Genomic DNA, 22968 nt, shown 5'->3' with positions numbered 1-22968 from the left:
TAAATGAGAGAGCGCTTCAACATGGAGGTGCCCTCTCACCAACTTTTTAAAAAGTTTCATTCAAAAACACATTCAGTATCCAAGCCAGCACTGTGGGAAATCTGTCTCCACAATGGCATTTGGCTGCACCCACATTCAGGCAGGGCCTCTAGGCCTGCCTGAAGCACTGGCCCCCACCACACCTTCCACCCCTGGCCTGCCGCTGAATTCTCGCCTCCAGGCAGTTAAACTGCCCCTTGTCGATTTGGGAAACTGGAGGCCAGTGAAAAATTCCAGTCAGCCTCCTTTTAAATAGACTTAACGAGGCTCTTAATGAGCCTAATAGGCTACCTGCCTCTTGCTGACCTCGAACCTGCCTTGGCAAAAATGGCGGACGCCAGGAACAGGGTTGGGAAACCGGCATGCTGGCCAGCGCAAGTATTTTCGGGACTTGTCGGCCTCCGTTCCCACCCTCGGCAGGGCCCGAAAATTCAGCCCCTTGTCTCATCTCAGCATCTCCCTGAGTGGGGTGTCGCAATGTTTCTTCACCTACTCTAGATTGTTTTGACTCTTGTATCTTTGATCATTCTTCTGGACATTTCCCAACACCCCATACTTTGAAAGTGCCCATCTTCACCTTGAGATCGAGGCAAGCTTCCAGTTCGGTCCTCAGAAGATGACCCAGAGATGGGACTAAAACATTCTTGCCCTGATTCTCACTTGTTGCAATCACAGCTCTCCATTGGAAGTGAGGAATCAACATTCTCTTGTCACAGTGGTGCATCCATCATGATATGTATCCTTAAATGGTCTTTACACACTCATGCCTTTTTGAAGCCCAGCAGAAGCTTCCTTCCTACCATTAACAGATCTTTTGCATTTCCATCCGTACCCTTCCTCTTGTGCTGTTTGCATGAGATGACCAGCACTTGGGCGAACATATTGTCCCTTCAGTTTACCGTGACACATTTCATGTACTCAGCCGATTCACTGGGTACCTTCACTCTTTATGGATCACTGAAGTCCAATTAGTTTTCACATGGAAAATGTTGAGTAGAATATTTGGCTTCCCACTTTAAAACAAATTACTGCTAGGTATTCAAAACATTTCAAAAATGACAGATCCCCATGAAATTCCATATGACAATGAGTTCCATTAATCCCATGAAAAACTGGGAGAGGACAGCTGATTCTAGTTTGAGTGGACTGTGGTATTTGTGCTGCATAGTGCTGTCTACCTCAATAGAGGGCAAGAATATTTTAACTTCCAGGTTATTAATGCCACCAAGTGCTGCCTTTTCCTAATCCTGCTTTATTGGTGTTTAGTTTCATGGGTTTTTCCATTTAGACTGAGACTAATGAGATAAGGAGGCCCAAAAGAAAAAGAAGAAGAATGTGCCTCTTGAGGCTTGGGTTAGCTCGGTGTCAAATTTTGTTTGCTCACATTCCTGTGAAGTGCCTTGGGACATGTTACTCCATTAAAGGTGCTATATGAATGCAAGTTGTTGTTGTTGTGTCCTCTGCTCAGAGTCCTGATGTGTCCTGTACTTGCTCAGAGTCAGGCTCATCAATTGTCCACTTTGGGATCCAATTCATGATGCATTCTCAACAGCGTTGGCCTCATCCTCATGACTGAGCTCTTTATTTATTACCTATCAGAACTGAGAGAAAAGAGCTTTTCAAGAATATAACTTTTCAGAATGTACCATGCCTGAAAGTTTTAGATTGCTGCTTTGCTCTATGTAGTGGTCTGTTTTTACCAAATAAAAATGTTGCATAATGAACTACTGGTCTAAACACTAATTGTTCTCACTGGCAGATGTATTTGGGAGCATTGTACTATATATGGTACTTTTCCCTCTCTGTGCCTCTCTGCTTCTCCACCTCTCTCTTCTCCTTTAGGACCCTGCTTAAAACCCACCTCTTCGCCCAACCTTTTAGTCACCACTCTTCATATCTCCTTTGGCTCAACATTGATTTTTGTCTGAGTATGCTTCTGTGGAGCACCTTGGGACCTTTTTCTAGGTTTAAGGCACTATATGAATGCAAGCTGTTGCTGTTTATGTTGCCATTTAGTGGACCATTTTCTGAACAAGCTGGGATAATTTGCCCCAGTAATCTATATGTGGTTGTTTCTCTGTGTGTCTGTCTCTTGTTGAAGTGGGATTAATTCACGACATTTTGGTGAGCACCTTCTGTGTTTCATCCTCGTTCAGCTATCCAAAAGAGTGTAGGGTTTGCACTTGCACACTAACTTGCTAACTCCCACTGTCCTTTATCAACGTGAACTGATCTGACTCGGCCAGTGCCGTTCATTTTAATCACTCGTGGACATTGATCTTAAAGAGCAGATGGGTACGGTGTGCATGCACTCTAAAGTTGGTGACACACCCTGTTGGGGGGGTTGGAGGCATGGAGGACCAGTCAGTCTTTTTATTTATCCTTACATGGGATGTGGGCATCACTGGCAAGGCCAGCATTTGTTGCCCAAACCTAATTGCCCTTGACAACTGAGTGGCTTGCTAGGCCATTTCACAGGGTAGTCAACCACATTGCTGTGGGGCTGGAGTCACACGTAGGCCAGACCAGGTAAGGACAGCAGATTTCCTTCCCTAAAGGACATTGGTGAACCAGATGGTTTTTTACAACAATCGATAGTTTCATGGCACCATTACTAAGACTAGCTTTAAATTCCAAATCTTTATTACTTTATTGAATTTATTAATTAATTGAATTTAAATTCCACCAGCTGCCGTGGTGGGATTTGAACCCGTGTCCCCAGGGCATTAGCCTGGGCCATTGGATTACTAGTCCAGTGACATTACCACTACGCCACCACCTCCCCAAGGCCAGGCCTCATTACATCAGAGTCCTGCTGGAACCCAGCCAGATGCAGTACCTGGCTGGCAGGCAGGAGCAGAAGATCACAGGCTGGGGACCTGCAGGATTGGTCCCTACAGTCAGGTTGGGGGGGCACAAGTGGCCCATAAGTAAACCCAAAAATAAATTTAAACTCTAGATTTTGTACTCAAGTCTCTGGAGTGGGATTTGAACCCACAACTTTCTGACTCAGCTGACATAACTTATTATGGGCCCTTGCCCACCTTGTGTGATTTTTGCTTCAGCTAATGAAGGTCCAAGTCTGTGGTGCAGAAATGACGTTGAAGAATTGGCCTTTATAGCCACTCCAGGCGCTGCTTCACAAACCACTGACCACCTCCAGGCGCGTATCCATTGTCTCTCGAGATAAGGAGGCCCAAAAGAAAGAAAAGATTGCACGTCAACCAAAATATAGGGTGCGGGGACAGGAGGAAGGGAAGTCGCTGTACCTGATTGGCTGTGTTTCCAATTTTAAAATGGATTGCCAGAAAATTAGGAGCACGGCAAATCGGGGACCTCAGTGCCTGATTCTCCAATCGGTGCTCCTGTCAAGTGCTAATCTGCACCATCTAACCTATTGTGTAAGTTGGATTGTTGAAACCCACCTTAAATAAACCATGACATTATCATGTTGCACTGCCGCCACTCCTGAATTCTACTGGTAAAAGGGTTTGTTTTGAAATGGCACATTTTTCCAGTCAAATTAAGCGTTAAACGAAGTTTCACCTGTTGCGTCTGTAAAATGCACACCTTCAAGAGTGGTAAATTGCAAGACAGCATCTGCACAAGGTTACTAATGTAATGCATTCATTTCTGCTCAGCAATTACATCACAGCACTCCACTTACTTTCTTAACTCACGACTTCTCAGAATGTAGCTTCATTGCACGTGACTTCCCCATATTAGTTCTCCAAAATGCTGTATAATTTAATCAGCCTGGATTACTCTTCAAAGGCTACACATCCTGTCCTCCCAGTAGTATGACCTGCTCTCATGGCTCTTTGGCACAGTATGTAACATCCAAATGACTTTTCGCTCCATTGGGTAGGGACAGGAATGTCAAGACATGTGTCCCAGGTGTGCAGAGTTTGGATTGGCTCAGAATTCATTTGCAATCCAGTTATAGTTGGACAGTATTACCTACCTGAATCTTGAGTGCTGAAATAGTGCCAGTGTGACTAATGCCTTCTTTGGAGGTCAGTTTCATTTGGACGTATGCCAGTGTGATCTGCTGGCATACTCTACAATGAGTTTCAACACGACTGACCAATCATTTCCTGATTGGTCTGACTCTGGCCACCAAATCCTCACTCTTCACCATGTGCCAGATCCTGTTCGTCTAATCACCTAGTTCACTTCAACTGCAAATGAAAGTTCAGCAAGTATGATCTGGGAACAATGGGAATAGAAGTGTGCCAGTCAGCCTCTTGAGGCTATTCTGCCATTCAATTAGATCCTGTTTGATCTGTATCTTGACTGCATCTACCCAGCTTGGTTCCATTCCTCTTAATACCCTTGCCTAACAAAAATCTATCAATCTCAGGTTTGGAAATGTTCAATTGAACCCCAGCCTGAACAGTTTTTTGGGGAGAGAGTTGCAGGTTTCCACTCCCCTTTGCATGAAGAAGTGCTTCCTGACGTCACCCCTGGGTGGCCTAGCTCTAATTTTAAGGTTATTCCCACTTGTTCTGGACTCTCCCACCTGAGTAACTAATTTCTCTCCATCTACTTCTTCCTAAACTTGTATGCGTCGTGGGGAAAAGTAGGACTCCAGTAAGATCGATGTGGTGCTGCTTTCTCAAGACCACCTGTATGACTGGAGGAACCCAAAACCCCACTTATAAATTCAATTGACTGATTCCTAATTTTGGTAACAGAACCCAATAAAGCTCAGTGGTGCCAGCTGATGACTAAAACCTATATTCTGTTAAGAATGGAGTGAGCCTTTGGTTTAGTGGTTGCATTCCCACCTTTTCAGTCAGAAGGTGCAGGATTTGAACTCCGCACTGGACAGTCCCAGGGAGTGGAGACCTGAGCTCTGGCTCTGAATTCTGGGTTGACGTCCAGCAGGATCCTTGCGACTGCTGGGTGACCCCCCCTCCCCCGCCAATCATATGGGCTGTGCAAACCCATAAAACCCGCCTGTCGTATCGGACTAACCACCATATTGGCTGGTATAAAGATAGTTACAGCCATGGAAAGAGTGTTCATGTCACAGCCTGTGGGACTGCTAATCAGGCTGCGAATCCTTCCACTACTTCACACTACTCTCCAAGGGAAGAATGCGAAGGTAGGAAATCTACGACCTTCAGGACAGTATCCCTGAACGTATGCTCCAGAATATTGGTATATGAATACTTCGGACATTCAGCTGAAATTCCTCTGTTATTTTAGCAGAGGTATTAAAAAAAACTAGAGGAAAAACACTACATTTGTATACTTGTAGCTCACTGGATAATTACAGGGCCATTAGAATATAAGGCATGAAACAACAAAAAGACCTTGAAGCCTATCGAGCTTCCCCCTTTAACAGACCATGTAGATTGGGCGCCATCATTGATTTTACTCCATCTATTCAATCTGAGGGAAAGTTCTGCAGAAATACTCCTTGCTCCCCAAAGGTATTCAAGTGAACTCCAGAATGTCTCCACCCTCGAATTTGATGGTTTCCTGTCAAAGATAACAGCCGGAATTTAACGTGGGGCAGGTTGGGAGGGGGATGGACTTTATTTCAGTGGGGGTGGTTGGGGCTTTGGTGGGAGGGGGGGGGGTCCTTTGTGGGGGACAGGTTTTACCTGGTGGCCTTCTGTGGGGCCTTTGCTGTCCGCATGCCGTGGGTAAAATACCAGCGGCGGCGGGAGAAGGCCCTTAAGTGTCAGTTAATTGGCCACCTAAGGCCCTTGATTGGCCTGGGGTGGGCGGGCCGTTTATTTCTGCTGCCGCCCGTGATAAAATTGCAGCAGGGGCAAGAAGGCATGAATGCACCCGCCTCCCCTCACCTCCCACTCAATTTTACCCCTCCCCCCAGCCACCCGCCCGCTCCTGTGGGGGGTGGGGGGCCATAAAATACCAGCCAATGCCAGCCCCTTGCCCAGGGTTTCCAGCAGCACAAAGGCCATTATGTTTCATGGCCGTGTTCATTCATCTCCTTGTTGTTTTGTGGGTAGAAGAACACTGCTATGTTTGCCTACAGATTCTGTAGCATCAAGCAAAATCAAATAGAAGAGGCAGGATAAAAAACTTATTTGAACATTTATAGGACTTGAATGAAATATATTGTTGTTAAGTACAGTATTTTAAGGCTAAGTGGAATGAATTTGTACCCAGTTTACAAGCAGTGACTGCAGACAACTTCAAAAGTCAGGATATCAGTTGATTTTTAACGGAGGCTGATAATTATTATTTGTTTAACTAAACAGCCTCATGCACCTGCAGTGGTGATCTAAACACTGCCATGTGTATAAATCACTTACTTAAAATTATACTCACTTCCAAATTGATGCTGATTTTTCCCTGCAGAGGTGCTAGGCTCAGAGCCAAACCAGAATATCACTATGTGCTGGTCATAAGACTGCTTGTTAATTTTTTCTTTTCCCCTGACTCATAAATTACATCTCAACTTGTAAAGACAGTTAACAGCGAGAGGAGATGCCGATTGTTTCTTTCCCTTTCCAGCTTCTCAATCTACTCTGTTCGATCAAAAAGGCCAAATATCATTGCACATTATGTAGAATTTATATCACAGGCCATTCGGCCCAATGGTTCAGTGCTGGTAGTTATGCTGCACACAAGCCTCTCCCACCCCAGTTCATCTCTCCTGTTCAGCATACCCTTCTATTCCGTTCTCCCTCATGTGTTTTATTGAGCTTTAATCCATCTTTATTGTGTATTTGCAAGCATGTACGTTGACTTTGAAGCTAATTTTTCTTCCGGAGGCTTTCCCCACTGAGTTAGAGAACAACAGATGAGTGCCTGATAATCCCTTACATGTACATTTCCATGCACTGAATGTTCAGTGTCTGGAGGCCATCAAAGTATTGAAAGGTGCTGCAGACACGTCTTCGTCTCCGTGCCGGTAATAGTTCTCTGTGGAGGAATTAAGGTGAAGACTATTACATGGGTCTGAAGCCATCGATATGCACAATACACAGATATCAAAGATTAGGAAGAGACATACCGGGCTGGATTTTACCAGCCCCTCGATGTCGTGGATCATGGCGGGGAGGCCTGTAAAATGCTTGCGGGAACGGCCCACCACAACCGACAACACCAAGAAGGCCCCGCCGCATATTAACCGGCGGCGGTGGGGCCCCCCCCCCTCCTGCTGCCAAGCGACGGGGCCTTAATTTCAATATTCAAATTAGCAGAATAGATATGGAAATTAACTTGCCAGGTCCTGGCAGCCGTCCCATGGCGATTATACGGCCACTGGTCGTAATTCGCCACCTTTGGAACTCTGTACGGAGTTCTGAGGCGAGACACTGCTGGGAGGGGGGAGGACTGAAATATTCAGGGGGGTGGTGGGGAAGAGTGGGGAAAATGTTTTTTATTGGCTGTGGGGATGGTGGGAAGGGGTTGAGGGGCAAAAATGACGAGGTTGGGGGGGAGAGTTGAGGGTGGGAATAAAATTAATGTTTGTCATATTGGCATATAAAACAACCATTGGGGGGGGGGGGGGGGGTTGGGAAGGGGCTTCCTGCTTTGGAACCTTTTAAAATAAAAATAACAAAGTACTTTCTCTTTAAACATTCAAATTTTTCTTCAGGGCTTGAAGCCCTTTAAAAATGGCGTCTGGCGCCGGACGCCATTGCCTGGGACGGAGCGGCTGCCCCCTCTACGTCAATGGGGGCAGCCGCTCCGCACCCTCCATTTAAATGAGCCCCTGCACAAAATATCGGCGGGCGGGGTGCGCTCAGCGGCGGTGTTTCCATGTCGGAAGGCTTCAAAGCATGCCACCGCTAATAAAATTCAGCCCACCAAATCTGGAGATTTGCTAAGGGTTGGAGTATAAATTGATATGGAACTGATGTCTTCCTCTTGATGGAGTTGAGGGGAAATTTTACAGAGCCGTATGGTTCTTGTTTATTAACAGAACTTACAGGCCCATAGGATCTTACAGGTTCCTCAATTTTCTTACAATGAAGAATTGCTCCTTTCTATTGTTTTTGTCTTCACTGCTGAGTGGAGGATCTTCTGAAACATTTTAGCTCACTGCTTGCATCTTTCCTCTTGCTGGGAAATCCAGTCAGAAGCTTAGGAAGACTTGAGGCATTTAGCCAAAATGCCTCGGAGAATTTCCACACAGTAATGAGGGTTCTTCATAGATGTGTGGCCCCTTTTATTCCCTATTTTTCTCATTCTTGTAGATGGAGTTTGTATCTTGTAGTTCTGTAAGAAGCATAATGTCAGCTTGCAGACAAGGTTTAACTCTTAAGAGCTAAAGACTAAACATTTAAGATGTAGAGGAGCGATGTAAGTTGAAGTAGATCGTGGGAAGGTTCATTAACAAGATGTTGACTCCAAGGTCGTTCATTTCTCCTGTAGTCCAAGATTTCGATCAGTTACTACCATGTTCCAACAGGGCAAGTCCAGGGTTTGCAATCTTCCAAAAATATCTGAGAGACTCCTGGCAACTGATATGTCTCCTCTGGTTTTAATATTTTAGCCTTTAGCTCCTAAATTTAATCTTTGTCTCAATGTTGACAGGTCAAATGTTCTATGGATGGGATAAATTGGGAACCTTGAAACTTACCAATAATTCATTTTAGAAAGCTCTCGGTAGCTCAGAATGCTGTGACGCTGAGCTGAACAGACCAATCCCTAGTCTATGCTGAGTTAGCTGATCTTGACCAGGGCAGCAGTTGGACTATACAATTGGCCAAGTACTCCCGAGCTAAAAGTGGGGAAAATCAGCCAGGGTTCCTCCTCCCTAAGGTTCTCTCTCTCTCTCTCTCCTCTCTGGCTCTCCATTATGAATAGTGCTGGATAAACCATTTTCTTCCTTCACTCTAGCTTATGATTCAGTCTGGTTGCTTCCCCCCCTGCCCAATTTTCTGTAAATAAACAGTGTCTTGTGGTAACTGAAAAACAGGGCATGTAATGGCTAGACACTGGCTAACTGTTAACAGTAGCTATGAAGAGGTAATAGAAATGGTAATCTCATTGGTCAAGACAGTACGTTAGCGGTAACTGGGAAGAAATGTGTAGTAACAGAGGACAGGTTACCATTCCTGATAGCTTTTGAGGGTAGTGCTGGTTGCTTAAATTAGGTGTGCTTTTATTTTACAGTACCTTGAATCAATACTTCACACCATCATTAAGCACCAAGATTCATCATTTGCCCTGATCTGTTGCTTCATTAATTTTTAGGCTTTAGTCTCACTTTTCACTGAAATATGTTTTCCTTCCTGAGATGCAGTCTGTTAGAATATCTCGCTTTCATCTCCGAGGCCTGAGTTCAAATCCTACTCAGACATAAAAAAGAATGCTTGGGATTTAAAGAAAAGGAGTTAAATCAACGCTCTGTTTAGTGTCCAACAGATATGAGCCTGCTAAATTTCAGTAACTTAATGACTTGTTCAAATTGGGTGCTGCCACGGGTTGATTTAAAGGTGGTGTAGAGGATTACAACTTCAAGTATGTTCGCAGGGCACCGAGCAAAATTGCAACAGGGTCCATTTGGGCTTCCATATTTTGAAACATTTCAGCAGGGTTCCTGGATGGGATTGCTACTGAATGCTCTCCTAGTTTACACAGGAGTCTCCAGTAGAATATCTGTCTCCCTATTTCAGGCCTTTTGAAAATCCAAATATATTACATTGACCGCATTTTTTAAAAAAAAGGACTTGCATTTATATAGTGCCTTTCATGACCTCAAAACATCCCAAAGCACTTTACAGCCACTGAAGTACTTTTGAAGTGTAGTCACTGTTGTAATGTAGGAAACACAGCAGCCAATTTGCACACAGCAAGCTCCCACAAACAGCGATGTGATGATGACCAGATAATCTGTTTTTGTCATGTTGATTGAGGGATAAATATTGGCCAGGACACCGGGGAGAACTCCTTTGCTCTTCTTCAAACTATTGCCGTGGGATCTTTTATGCCCACCTGAGAGTGCAGATGGGGTCTCCGTTTAGCATCTCATCTGAAAGATGGCACCTCTGTCAGTGCAGCACTCCCTCAGTCTGCACTAGAGTGTCAGCCTAGGCTTTGTGCTCAAGTCCTGGAGTGGAACGTGAGGCTGGAACCTGCTGACTCAGAGGCGTGTGTGCTCTTATCTACTCTTTCTGTTACTTTTTCAAAGAATTCGATAAGATTGGTCAAACATGACTTTCTCTTTTGAAATCCGTGCTGACTACTTTTTATTATATCTTTGGTTGCTGAGCTTTCTAAGGTTGCCCAGAATTCTGGATCACGATCAATGATTCCGATTAATTTCATGAGCCACCAAAAGCTGGAAGACATCCGTGGAGCACAGGTTGGCTAGCATGATGTCATTCTACAAAATGCGGAAATCTGAAATAAAAGCAGAAAATGCTGGAAATGCTCAGCAGGTCTAGCAGCATCTGTGGACAGAGAAACACAGAGTTTACCTCTCAGGTCGATGAACTTGCCAGTTCTGATGAAAGGCCATCGACCTGAGACATTGATTCGGTTTCTCTCTCCACAGATGCTGCCAGACCGGCTGAGGATTTCTGGCATTTGCTGTGACGTCAGTCTATCCACAATGCTTTGCAGGAAAGATGGCGATGGTGGAAAAATGGGCTTTTCGACACATGGAGTTGAGGCCACCTCAGATGGGACAGCTTTGTGTCAACTAAACCTGTTCAGTTTAGCTTTTTGTCTTTGTAAAGCAGGGTTGTGTTTATCCTATTGAACATCAAGAAAATTTGAACATCCACTAACGTTAAACAGGGCCCAAGATCATATGAGTGTGAAGGTCTGGTCACGGTAAAGGAACTCTGCAGGAATGTGCTTCAAATAGCAGCAAGAGTGCTTGAGGCCTGAGGCTGTCCAAATAAGGCAGGAAGTTTTAACACAGTTGAGGGACAGTAAACTGCCGAAAATACCACCAACACAATAGGGCTCTGTACTACAGCTCACTGGGAAATGCCAAAAGAGAAAAAGCACAACACTTGGGGGTTGGAGTTTAAAAATAGGGAAGTCTTGTTATAACTGTACAGGGTGTACAGGCCGCACCTGGAGTACTGTGTACAGTTTTGGTCCCATATTTAAGAAAGGATATACTGGCATTGGAAGCAGTTCAAAAGAGATTCACTAGGCTGATTCCTGGGATGAAGGGGTTGACTTATCAAGAATGGCTAAACAGGTTAGGCCTTTATTCATTAGAGTTTAGAAGAATGAGGGGTGATCTTATTGAAACGTGCAAGATTCTGAGGGGGCTTGACAGAGTAGATATTGAGAAGATGTTTCCACTGGTGGGAGAATCTCGAACCAGAGGACATAGTTACAGAATAAGGGGACATTCATTTAAAACTGTGATGCAAAGGAATTTCTTCTCTTAGAGGGTAGTGAATGTCTGGAATTCTCTACCCCAGAGAGTTGTGGAGGCTAGATCACTGAAAGTATTTAAAGAGGAGGTTGATAGATTTTTGAAATATTGGGGAGTTGAGGGCTATGAAGAGCTGGCATGAAAGCGGAGTTGAGGTCTGGGGCAGATCAGCCATGATCTTATTGAATGGTGGGGCAGGCTTGAGGGGCCGAATGGCCTACTCCTGCTCCTATTTTTTATGTTCTTATGTTCTTGCTGTTAAACTGCGTTTACAGTACAGTTCACAGCAGATAAACACATGCTGATCCAATCCAAGCATAGAATTCCAAACGACTAAATCATTTCCCCAGTCACTCACTCTTGTCATGCGTGACTTTTGATCAAGGAATCATGAACTGTCTAATCCTGATCCAAGCTGTCCAATTTATTGGTCCCCTCCCAGGGGATGGATAAATGCCTCACCACTGAGCAATAGAGACCAAGAACTCGAACTTCATCCACTGTTTGTTCTGTTAGCTGATCTCAGGCAGGGCGTTCGTGAGGGCACTTTGATGGGCTGTTATAAATGGAGGGGAAATCAGTCATGGTTCCTGCTCTTTACCACAATCCTCAGAACTCCCAACCTCGGAAAGTGTCTGTGTGGACATCTGCTTACAACAGGAGCAGGCTCAACTAGGGTGTTTCCCCATACGTTCAAATAACACAGTCCAGGCTTGCACCTGAAGAATGGCCACTGTGGTGCGATGTTGAATGACTTCAACAGAGGAGAGGGAGAAAATTAAATGCAAAAAAATGAATCAATGCTGTTCCTGGAACCTCTCAGTGCCTGTAAAAAACTTAAGCCACAGGGGAATTTCAGTACCCGGATGAGTTAAGTATGGTGTTTATTCAAAGCCAACAGCAATTTACAGTCCACCACAGATTTGCCATTCATTCCTGACTATTTGCTGGTTTGTCTGATGGATACAGAACAGATACTTTAGTTTCTCTCTCTCTCTCTCTCTCTCTCTTTCCCCTCCCCCTCCATTTCCATTTCTGTGAGTAAAATGTGACTGCCGTCATGGCTCAGTGAATTGATTGCACCCGTGAGGTGGTTGTTGGTCACACAGGACACCTTTTACTTGTCGACGCACTGGGAGCAAGTAGGTCCGGTAGTGCAAGGGAAACCCAGATGTTTGGGTTTCCCCACTCTCAGTAAAACACGCTATGCCAAATGAGGATTTTTAATTCATCGGTTGTATACCTACATTAAACATTTAAAAAGGAAAGCTGGAATCCTACATTTAACTTTTAAAATGCTGGCAGCCAAGATGGCCACCACAATCTGCATTGAAATACATCACATTCCAGGACATCGAAGCGGAGACACATGTCTAAAAAGCGTCCACCCAGGACAATGGCTTGAACAGTTGAATGAATTATCTAGGATCACCCTCATTAGCAGCACATTCAAAGCCACCTTGCAGCATTCACTAGTGGAGACATACCTCCAGGAAATAAATATTGAAATAATACAATCTGTGAGAGATTTGGGATTCTTAGACTTTGGACCTCATTTTTTAAAAAAGTAGAGAGAGCCACGCATTCAGCTGGAAGACAACTGAATTACCAGACCCTGCAGACTGTATATTATTTTTACTTGATCTGGACTCTAATCCAACCCAAACTATTCTTCATCACTCGATAACCTATATGTGTGTGTGTGTGATTCTCGTCTGTGTGTGTGTGAGTGTGAAAGTTGGAGCGTAGTTTATTATTTTACTTAGATCAGGATTTAATTTTAAGGACAATAAACTAACATCTTTCTTGTTTAAACTCAAGAAAACCTGTCTGATTGGTTCTTTCATAATCATAGCACATAAAAGGTGAAACACTACCGAATTGGTAAGTACATTCACTGTTTAAAAGCAATAAACTCTGTTAGTTAGTTAGTTAGTTAGAGATACAGCACTGAAACAGGCCCTTCGGCCCACCGAGTCTGTGCCGACCATCAACCACCCATTTGTACTAATCCTACACTAATTCCATATTGCTACCACATCCCCACCTGTCCCTATATTTCCCTACCACCTACCTATACTAGGGGCAATTTATAATGGCCAATTAACCTATCAACCTGTTGCAGTCAAACAAGGAGAGGGACAGGAGGGGAGCCTTTTGACCCCTTCTCACCTAATCCTAACACCCACATACTGTGGAGTTTTATCTCCACAGCGTGTGACTTTTGGCCCTGACAGGTTCCCCGCCCCAACTGACAGGCTTGGTTTCCAGTCAAGAGGGCAACACTCCGAAGGAGGCCTCAGGACCAGCTAGGTCTAATCCCTGACCCCAGGGTGTGGGGTAGAGGTTTGGTAATGGAGGTGCTTGGGGTCTGAAGGGAAGTACTCCTGCTCCTCCTGACCCACAAGCAGTGCTGTGAAGGCACTTACCTTCTCGTCGAGGCTGTCCTCGCCTGGCTGTAGCTGCCGGGTTTCCCGAGGCCCAGAAACCCGGCCAGCCATGGTTAAACCTGCGACACAGGTTAAATCTGAGCCTCCAGCCTCATTAAAATATTAAAAAATCCAACCCGCCTCCTGAGAGCAGGTTGGCTGCCCGCGCCTTGTCCTGCCTCAGTAAAACCCAGAAGTCAGTGGGTTGGAGCCAGCTACCCACCATGCTGCCATATTTGCCCATTTAACCTTCCACCCGCTCGGCCATGTTAAAATTCCCCCCTTTATGTTTGTTTGCATTGTACCATGACTGGCACAGTGGGTATCTGTCATTCAAGGGAAAAAAATTATAGGAAAGTAATCTCCACTACAGGAACAGAAGGAGAAAGAGATAAACTGTCAAGGGTACATACAATAAGCTGCGGAGACAGGGTAAGTGTCTTGATAGGAGAAGGGCACTTTTTAACGCTCCACCATTTGCGGCCCTACCTTCAGCTACAATTTACAATCGCCAATTTACCTATTAACCCACAAGTCTTTGGCATGTTGGAGGAAACCCACACAGTCACAGGGAGAACTTGCAAACTCCACAGAGGAAGTACCCAGAACTGAACCCAGGTCACTGGAGCTGTGAGGCTGCGGTGCTAACCACTGCACCACTGTGCACTGGAGTATTAGCCTGGATTCTGCTCTCAGTTCCTGGAGTGGGACTTGAATCCACAACCTTCTGGCTTCAGAAGTGAGAGTACTACTCACTGATCCACAGTTCCTGATCTTGGCCTGGTCATTGGGAAGGGAGTGGAGAGAATGAGAAGAGACACTGAGTAGTTTCTCTGGATAGTTGAGAAATCAGTACCAGAGTCACCTCTGCAGCACTTAGTCTCTTGCTGGCCAGTTACAGTAAAACGTTGGCTGATGCCTTGAAAATAGATCCCATGCAGACTAGAAGATGTTACGTGAAAGAGTTGGGTGCCAGATTCCGGTCGCCCCTGATCCAGGTCAGCATTATGCAGGTCTTGTTATATATAGTCTAGCACTGGTCCACTGTTCTGTGGCAGAATCATACAGACCTCTTTATGGTCTGTCATTAGTCCTTGGCAGTTGTTAATGTAGCATGTTAAACATTGTTTCTCTTGTTTCTTTGCAGGATTCTGGTGGGAGCACCTCTGGCCCGTGCCCAATCACAGCAGTTCGCCAATCGCACTGGAGGACTCTTTGCCTGCCCAATAATAACTGAAGATGATGAGTGTGATCAAGTCAACATTGATAATGATGGTCAGACAAACTCTTTTTTTTTGTTGTTTGTTTCCCCCCCCTCCCCCATTTTGTACACACAGACCTGACTGATTGTTACATTTAAATTTATTTGTGATTGTAGTGTCGTGCTCGAACTTTCTGATTGGGTCAGTGTTCGCTCATGTCTGAGCTTCCTGATAGGTTGTTACACAGGCACTGATTTATGTCCACTCCCTGGATGGCTTTAACCAGTGGCTGTAAAACGCAAAGCAGAGAAACAAGAGACAACTTTAAGTACACAGCGATTTTGCTGTTTTGTTGGGATTGTGTGAAATTCTTGACAATATACAACAACTTGCAGTTGCATAGTGCCTTTACCACAGTAAAACATCTCAAGGCGCTTCAAACAAAATTTGGTACCGAGCTAAAGAGCTGCTCAGGTTTGGAAAACAAAAACCCGACACGTACCGGAAAGAGCCACATCGGACTTGAGTCCGACCCGGCCCAAGTCCTTCCATTTTTTCCCGTGCCTGACCCAACCCGCGCCTGACCCGACCCGACCATAGTGCACTCACTGTACTTACCACTTTTGGATGGATGGAATGGAAGGAAGGTGCAGCATAAGCACGAAGACGTCATAGAGACACTCAGTCGCTCATTGCGCAGTCTCAGAGTCTGTGGAGTACTGTGTGTGTCTGACCCGGATTCGGCCCGACCCCAGCCGAGCCCGAAAGACGGACCCGACCCGAACCTGACACGTGTCGTCGGGTCCCGTCGGGTTTGGGTCGGGTAGCAGGCCTTTACATTGAGCCACGTGAGGAGATATTAGGACAGATGACCAGAAGATCAGTCAAAGTTCTAAGCAGCGTCTTAAAGGATTAGGGGGAGAGGCGGAAAGGTTTGGGGAGGGAATTTCAGAGCTTAGGCCCTAGGAAAACCACTTGCAAGAAGCAATGAGTGTAGCAAGGGCACAGAACGAACTCTGGGTGGGGGACTTCAATGTCCATCACCAAGAGTGGCTCAGTAGCACCACTACTGACTGAGCTGGCCAACTCCTGAAGGACATATCTGCCAGACTGGGCCTGTGGTAGGTGGTGAGAGAACCGACAAGAGAGAAAAACCTACTTGACCTTGTCCTCACCAAACTATGCCTCTGTCCCTGACAGTATTGGTAGGAGTGACCACCACACAGTCCTTGCGGAGAAGAAATCCCATCTTCACACTGAGGACACCCTCCATCATGTTGTGTGGCACTCACAGTGTGCTAAATGGGATAGATTCAGACTCGAAATGTCGACTCTGTTTCTCTCTCCACAGATGCTGCCAGACATGCTGAGTATTTCCAGCACTTTCTGTTTTCATTTCAGACTTCCAGCATCCACAGTATTTTGCTTTTATTTCAGATTCAGAATGGATTTAGCGCATCCATGAGGTGCTGTGGGCCATCAGCTGCAGAATTGTATTCAGCCACAATCTGTAACTTCATGGCCTGGCATATCCCTTACTTTGCCATTACCATCAACCTAGGGGACCAACCCTGGTTCAACGAAGAGTGTAGGAGAGCATGCCAGGAGCAGCACCAGGCATAACAAAACATAAGGTGCCAATCTGGTGAAGCTACAACCCAGGACTACTTGCATGCGAAACGGCGGAAACAACATGCTCTAAACAGAACTAACAATCAATCCCACAACCAATGGATCAGATCTAAGCTCTGCAGTCCTGCCACATCCAGTCGTGAATGGTGGTGGACAATTAAACAACTAACTGGAGGAGGAGTCTCCACAAATATCCCCATCCTCAATGATAGGGGAGCCCAGCACATCAGTGCGAAAGACAAGGCTGAAGCGTTTGCAACCATCTTCAGCCACAAGTGCCGAGTGAATGATCCATCTCGGCCTCCTCCTGAGGTCCCCAGCATCACAGATGCCAGTCTTCAGCCAATTTGATTCACTCCATGTGATATTGTGGAACCTGAGGTGAGCCATCCCTGGACTAGGGGTGTGAGTTTGCTTGGTCAATATGTTTCTCACGAAAACTGTTCCTTAGGAATGTGCCATGTCTGGCTGATGAGATAAGAAGAGTGTTGTTGAAGCCTGATGTCTCTTTCTGTTGTTGCGCTGTACCAGCTGCAAGGCCAATGGTGAGATAGATATGTAAACGAAGGATTGAAAATTACTGTATCTTATTCGTTTAGAGCAAGAATTAAATTGTAATATTATTGGTGCTTTAGAATGCAAATTAAGGATTGAAATATTGTTGTAAGATTATTGGTTACAGAATAGTATAATTGCCACTGTTTGACTGTAATTCTTTAGAACATCGCACTGAGTCTCAGTGTGAGCTCTACTGTGTTTGTTCTCCTTGTGCACAAGTTAATAAAGTAGTTTGCGAGTACTCATCCGAGGAAGTTTGATTTATTTTGCTCTAGTTTCTTCCACAATATCAAGAAACGGCTGAAGGCACTGGATACTGCAAAGGCTATGGGACTTGACAACATCCCAGCAGTAGTACTGAAAACTTGTGCTCCAGAACTTGCTGCGCCCCTAATGACTATGCTGCAGAACAGCTACAATACTGGCATCTACCTAACAATGCGGGAAATTGCCCAGGTATGTCCTGTTCACAAAAAAGCAGGACAAATCCAAGTCGGCCAATTACCACTGCATCAGTCTACTCTCAATCGAAGTGATGGAAGGTGTTGTCGACAGTGCTATCAAGTGGCACTTACTCAGCAATAAACTCTTCACCCTTGATGTTCAATAGCATTACCATCGCTGAATCCCCCACTATCAACATCCAGGGGGGTTATCATTGAACAGAAACTGAACTGGACCAGCCATATAAATACTGTGGCTACAAGAGCAGGTCAGAGGCTGGGAATTCTGCAAAGATTAGCTCACCTCCTGACTCCCCAAAGCCTGTCCACCGTCTACAAGGCTCAAGTCAGGAGTGTGATGGAATACTCTCCACTTTCCTGGGTGGGTGCAGCTCCAACAACACTCAAGAAGATCGACACCATCCAGGACAAAGCAGCTCTCTTGATTGGCACCACAAACATGCACTCCCTCCACCACCGACGCACAGTGGCAGCAGTGTGCACCATCTACAAGATGCACTACAGCAACTTGTCAAGGCTCCTTCGACAGCACCTTCCAAACCTGCAACCTCTACCACCTAGAAGGACAAGGACAACAGATTCATGGGAATACCACCACCTGCAAGTTCCGCTCCAAATCACACACCATCCTGACTTGGAACTATATCGCTGTTCCTTCACTGTCGCTGGATCAAAATCCTGGAACTCCCTCCCTAACAGCACTGTGGGTGTACCTACCCCAAATGGACTGCAGCAGTTCAAGAAGGCAGCTCACCACCACCTTCTCAAGGGCATTTAGGGATGAGCAATAAATGCTGGCATAGCCAGTGATTCTCACATCCCAAGAATGGAGGAAAAAGGGATCTGAATGCACAGCCACCAATGGTTGGGGCGATCAAAATTGGGGATGCTCAAGGGGCCTAAATGGGAGGAGCTCTGACATCTCGGAGGGCTGTGGGGCTGGAGGAGGTTACAGAGATTGGGAGGGGTAAGGCCATAGAAGGATTTGAAAATCAGGATGAGAATTTAAAAATAATGAAATACATACTTTCCTTTCAACTGCTATTTATTTGCATTTCCTTGAAGTGATTCTGCTTTTATCTGGTGTTTCAGTTTTCTGTCTGTACAGAGCCGAGAGGATTGGGGTTATTCCTAATTGAGAAACCCAGGGGGAAGGGTCAAATACAGGACACCTCCGAAGTTGAAATGGGTAGAAAACAAGATGAAATAAGTGATGTGGTTGGTGGATGACGCCAAGCTTGGGTTTTAAAAGAGCTGGCAAGCAAAGCTTTAAAGGAAAGAAAGATGGGTATTTCTATAGTGCCTTTCATGACATTACATCAAAAAGCACTTCACAATCAATGAACTACTTTTGAAATATTGCCAATGTTGTAATGTAGAAAACGCAGCAGCCAATTTGCGCACAGCAAGCTCCCACAAACAGCAATGAGATCAATGACCAGATCATGTTTTCTTCATGATGTTGATCGATGGATAAGTATTGGCTAGGACACCGGGAGAACGCCCTTGCTAGTGCAGCTGTAGCCCACCCAAATCACAATGTCTGTTTAATTGAGAAACACTGCTTCTATTTCGAACTCAAAGTTCCCAGGGTGCAGATTTTATTTGCTTTCTTTCAGATGCCTTTCCCTAATTCTCTGTCTCTTTCTTCCATGCTTTCCTTTCCACAGCTGCTGATATAGCCCAGCAGAGAGAGTGGAGTCATGCGTACACCAGCTGTGGCAAGTTCAGCAAGGGCTTCACACTTTCTCTCTGTCTCTGTCTCTCTCTGTGTCTCTCTCTCTCTCTCTCAACTCTGCTTGCGTCAGAGAAACTGGCGCCAAGGTGCAGAAAACTGTGTCACAATGAAACTAGTTTTGCTTCGGGTTGTGCTTGGACAGCAGAAGGATGAATCATAGACTCATAGAAATTTATAGCACAGCAGCAAGCCATTCAGCCCATCATGCCTGTGCTGGCTGTTTGAAAGAGCAGTTGTGTTTCGTCCCACATCCCCACTTTTTGTCCGTAACTCTGTAAGTTCCTCATCCTCCAGAACCTGTCCAACTCCCTTTTAAAATTATTTATGGAATCAGCTTCCACCACCTTTTCAGGTCAAACAGTCCCGATCCTGACAACTCTGAGTGAAAACATTTCTCCTCATCTCCCTCTAGATCTTTTGCCAGTGATTTTTAAATCTACGACCTCTGGTTATTGACCCACTCGCTCGAGGGATAAGTTTTGATTGACCCTGTCAAAACCTCTCGTCCATTGTGCACTGTGGGCTGGATTTAAAGGGCTCACCAGTGGGGGTGGGGTGGGGGATAGAATTGTGACAGGAGGTAGGGGGCGGAGGGACCGTCACCTTCTTGTGGCGTTGCAATCAAGACAGAGATGGAAAATGGCCAATGACTGCTTTCCTTGCCCAGAGGCCAATTGAGGCCCTTAAGAGGCCTATTAACATTTTAAGGGCCTGGGGGCCTCCGCCACACAGGGATGTTGCCCAGTAGAATGAGGCGACCGCCCTGTGGGCTTGGGGGTGGGGCCCTCCTCCGTGGGCAATCCGTGACCCACAGAGGGCCCCCAGCAGTAAACATCCCACCTACCTGAAACCCCCCCCCCCCCACTTCCTCTGCACTCATTGCCCGCCCTCCCCCCCATCACTGAGGCCTGCCAGACTGACCCCGGCGACCCTGCCTTACCTTGGGTCTGGGTCTCCAGCACTGGGCCTGGTTCCAAGGTTTCCTGCAGTACTCACAGTGGCCACCGCTCCTGGTGGTGGCACTGCCAATACTACTGAGCTGCCAGCCCTTTGATTGGCCGGCAACCCTTGGAGGCGGGATCCCTGTCTATAAAGGGACGGGAATCCAGACGCTGGGCAGTCAATTGCCCGAGCTCCGGTAAGAAGCTCCAAATAACCAGCACAGGAATTTACCATTGCCTTTTCTGCTCCCAGCTTCACTAAATCCAGCCCTGTGTCTTCTGTGTATCTCACAGATGCACACTTAAGTGACAGTATGTGGGGGTGGGGGGGTGGTTTCTTGATCAAAATAAATCTTGTGGAGTGGGCTGACCTGCTAACCCATTTGAGATCCCATCACCACAAATTGAGAAGAAAATTGTGATCTCTGAGAAAATGGAGGAAATGCATTGCAGGATGATGGGGCAATATTGGGCGGGATATCCCTTGGACTGACTCCTGGAAGTGTGGTGGAAAACCCTGTTGACATGCCTGAGTGGAGTTCCCGCCACACATCCGGTGAAGTAATGCCGGTGGAGTGGGAGTTCCTCCCATGGAATTTCCTGGCCTTTGCATGCAGTTCTGGTCATTATTGAAGGTGTTTAAAATGATAAAAAATGTACAGAGGGTAGCTCAGAGAAGCTGTTTCCTCTGGTGGGGGAATCCAGAAGAAGGAGGGCACAATCTTAAAATTAGAGTTAGGCCGTTCAGGAGGGAAATCATGCAACATTTTCCCACAAAAAGATTAGTGGAAATCTGGAATTCTCTTCCCCAAAAGGCTGTGGATTCTTGGGGACAGTTGCAACATTCAAGACTGAGATCAATAGATTTTTATTGGGTAAGGATATCAACAGATATCAACAGGTAAATGAAGTTGGAATACAGATCAACCATGATCTGATTGACTGGCAGAACAGGTTCGAGGGGATGAATGGCCTACAACAACAATTCCAGCCTCTTAAGCATCCCCGATTTTAATCGCTCCACCATTGGCGGCTATGCTTTCAGCTACCAAGGCCCTAAGCTCTGGAATTCCCTCCCTAAACCTCTCCACTTCTCTACCTCTCCTCTTTTAAGGTACATAGAACATAGAACATAGAACATACAGCACAGAACAGGCCCTTCGGCCCACAATGTTGTGCCGATCCTTTGTCCTCTGTCAAGGACAATTTAATCTATACCCCATCATTCTCCTTTATCCATATACCTATCCAAAAGCCTTTTGAAAGTCCCTAAAGTTTCTGACTCAACAACTTCCCCGGGCAAGGCATTCCATGCCTCGACCACTCTCTGGGTAAAGAACCTTCCCCTGACATCCCCCTTATATCTCCCACCCTTCACCTTAAATTTATGACCCCTTGTAACGCTTTGCTCCACCCGGGGAAAAAGTTTCTGACTGTCTACCCTATCTATTCCCCTGATCATCTTATAAACCTCTATCATGTCACCCCTCATCCTTCTCCTTTCTAATGAGAAGAGGCCTCTTCAAAATCAGCCTCCTTGACCAAGCTTTTGGTCATGTGCCCAAATAGTTGTTGCTGTTTGAAGATGGGCTTGATTTTATTTCAAAAAGGTTTATATTATGTGTTTATTATGTTACAATGTTATTTTTAGGGTTTTATAGTGGGGACTGGTGCTAACACTTTTGTTGTGAAATGAGATTGGGTAGAACTTTTTTTAACTGGCATGAAAGGTGTTGTGTAATATGATTGGTCAGTAATGAAATGAAATAGCCAATTAGGAAGAAGGAAAACACAGACTTAAATACTTAATCAATGAAGGGGAAGGCAGAAATTGCTAAACGACACAGGGAGTGGACTCAATGCACACAAGACATCTTGTTTTAAAGATGAGACTGTAATTATTCAGTGCTGTGCAGGAGTTCAATACAAAAGCCATGTTGGTCAATTAGTTGGTGTGAGCAGATTTATAGGGTGCAGTGGTGATTCATTGTACATTCTTCTGTCTTTTCCAGTTGATCTGAGGAGAGAGAGTAAAGAAAACCAATGGCTTGGGGTGACGGTCAAAAGTCAAGGAATTGGAGGGAAAGTTGTGGTGAGTTGAAAATAAAAACACAAGTGTTTGGAGGGATTATATAAAAACAAATTAACTGTTGGAAGATGCAATTATTTACCTGAATTATATTTTTAACCAACTATGAACTGGCCATACTCATGGGATTACTGAATTCAAAATCAGTTTAATCCTCAGAGGTGTCTTTAAGTGATTATTCAGGAGTGTCTTCAGGAATGATGATCCAGCACTGGTTACAGAACTTCTATAAGGATCTAAAAAGGAGAAAAGATAAAAAGTTATAAAATCAAAAGGACAAAAAGGTAGAACGTGTGTTTCTCATTATTCTTTTCATGGGATGTGGGCATCACTGGCAAGGCCAGCATTTGTTGCCCATCCCTAATTGCCCTTGAACTGAGTGGCTTGCTAGGCCATTTCAGAGGGCAGTTAAGAGTCAACCACATTGCTGTGGGTCTGGAGTCACATGTAGGCCAGACCAGGTAAGGACGGCAGATTTCCTTCCCTAAAGGACATTAGTGAACCAGATGGGTTTTTACGACAATTGACAATAGTTTCATGG

At 45.4% G+C, this 22968-nt stretch overlaps 1 protein-coding gene across 3 annotated transcripts in view; it reads left to right on the top strand.

Annotated features, from left to right (window-relative positions):
* Positions 1-22968, top strand: part of LOC137358541 (integrin alpha-7-like) — a 155073-nt gene that overhangs the window by 54236 nt on the left and 77869 nt on the right. For all 3 annotated transcript variants that reach the window (XM_068024485.1, XM_068024484.1, XM_068024483.1), the window contains exons 2-3: positions 14951-15078; positions 22351-22430. In XM_068024485.1, coding sequence (XP_067880586.1) covers positions 14951-15078; positions 22351-22430 — 208 coding nt within the window. The remainder of the gene's footprint in view (positions 1-14950; positions 15079-22350; positions 22431-22968) is intronic.

Source organism: Heterodontus francisci, chromosome X (assembly GCF_036365525.1).
Source record: "Heterodontus francisci isolate sHetFra1 chromosome X, sHetFra1.hap1, whole genome shotgun sequence".
Taxonomy (NCBI): domain Eukaryota; kingdom Metazoa; phylum Chordata; class Chondrichthyes; order Heterodontiformes; family Heterodontidae; genus Heterodontus; species Heterodontus francisci.
This window is presented reverse-complemented; position numbering and strand designations above follow the sequence as displayed.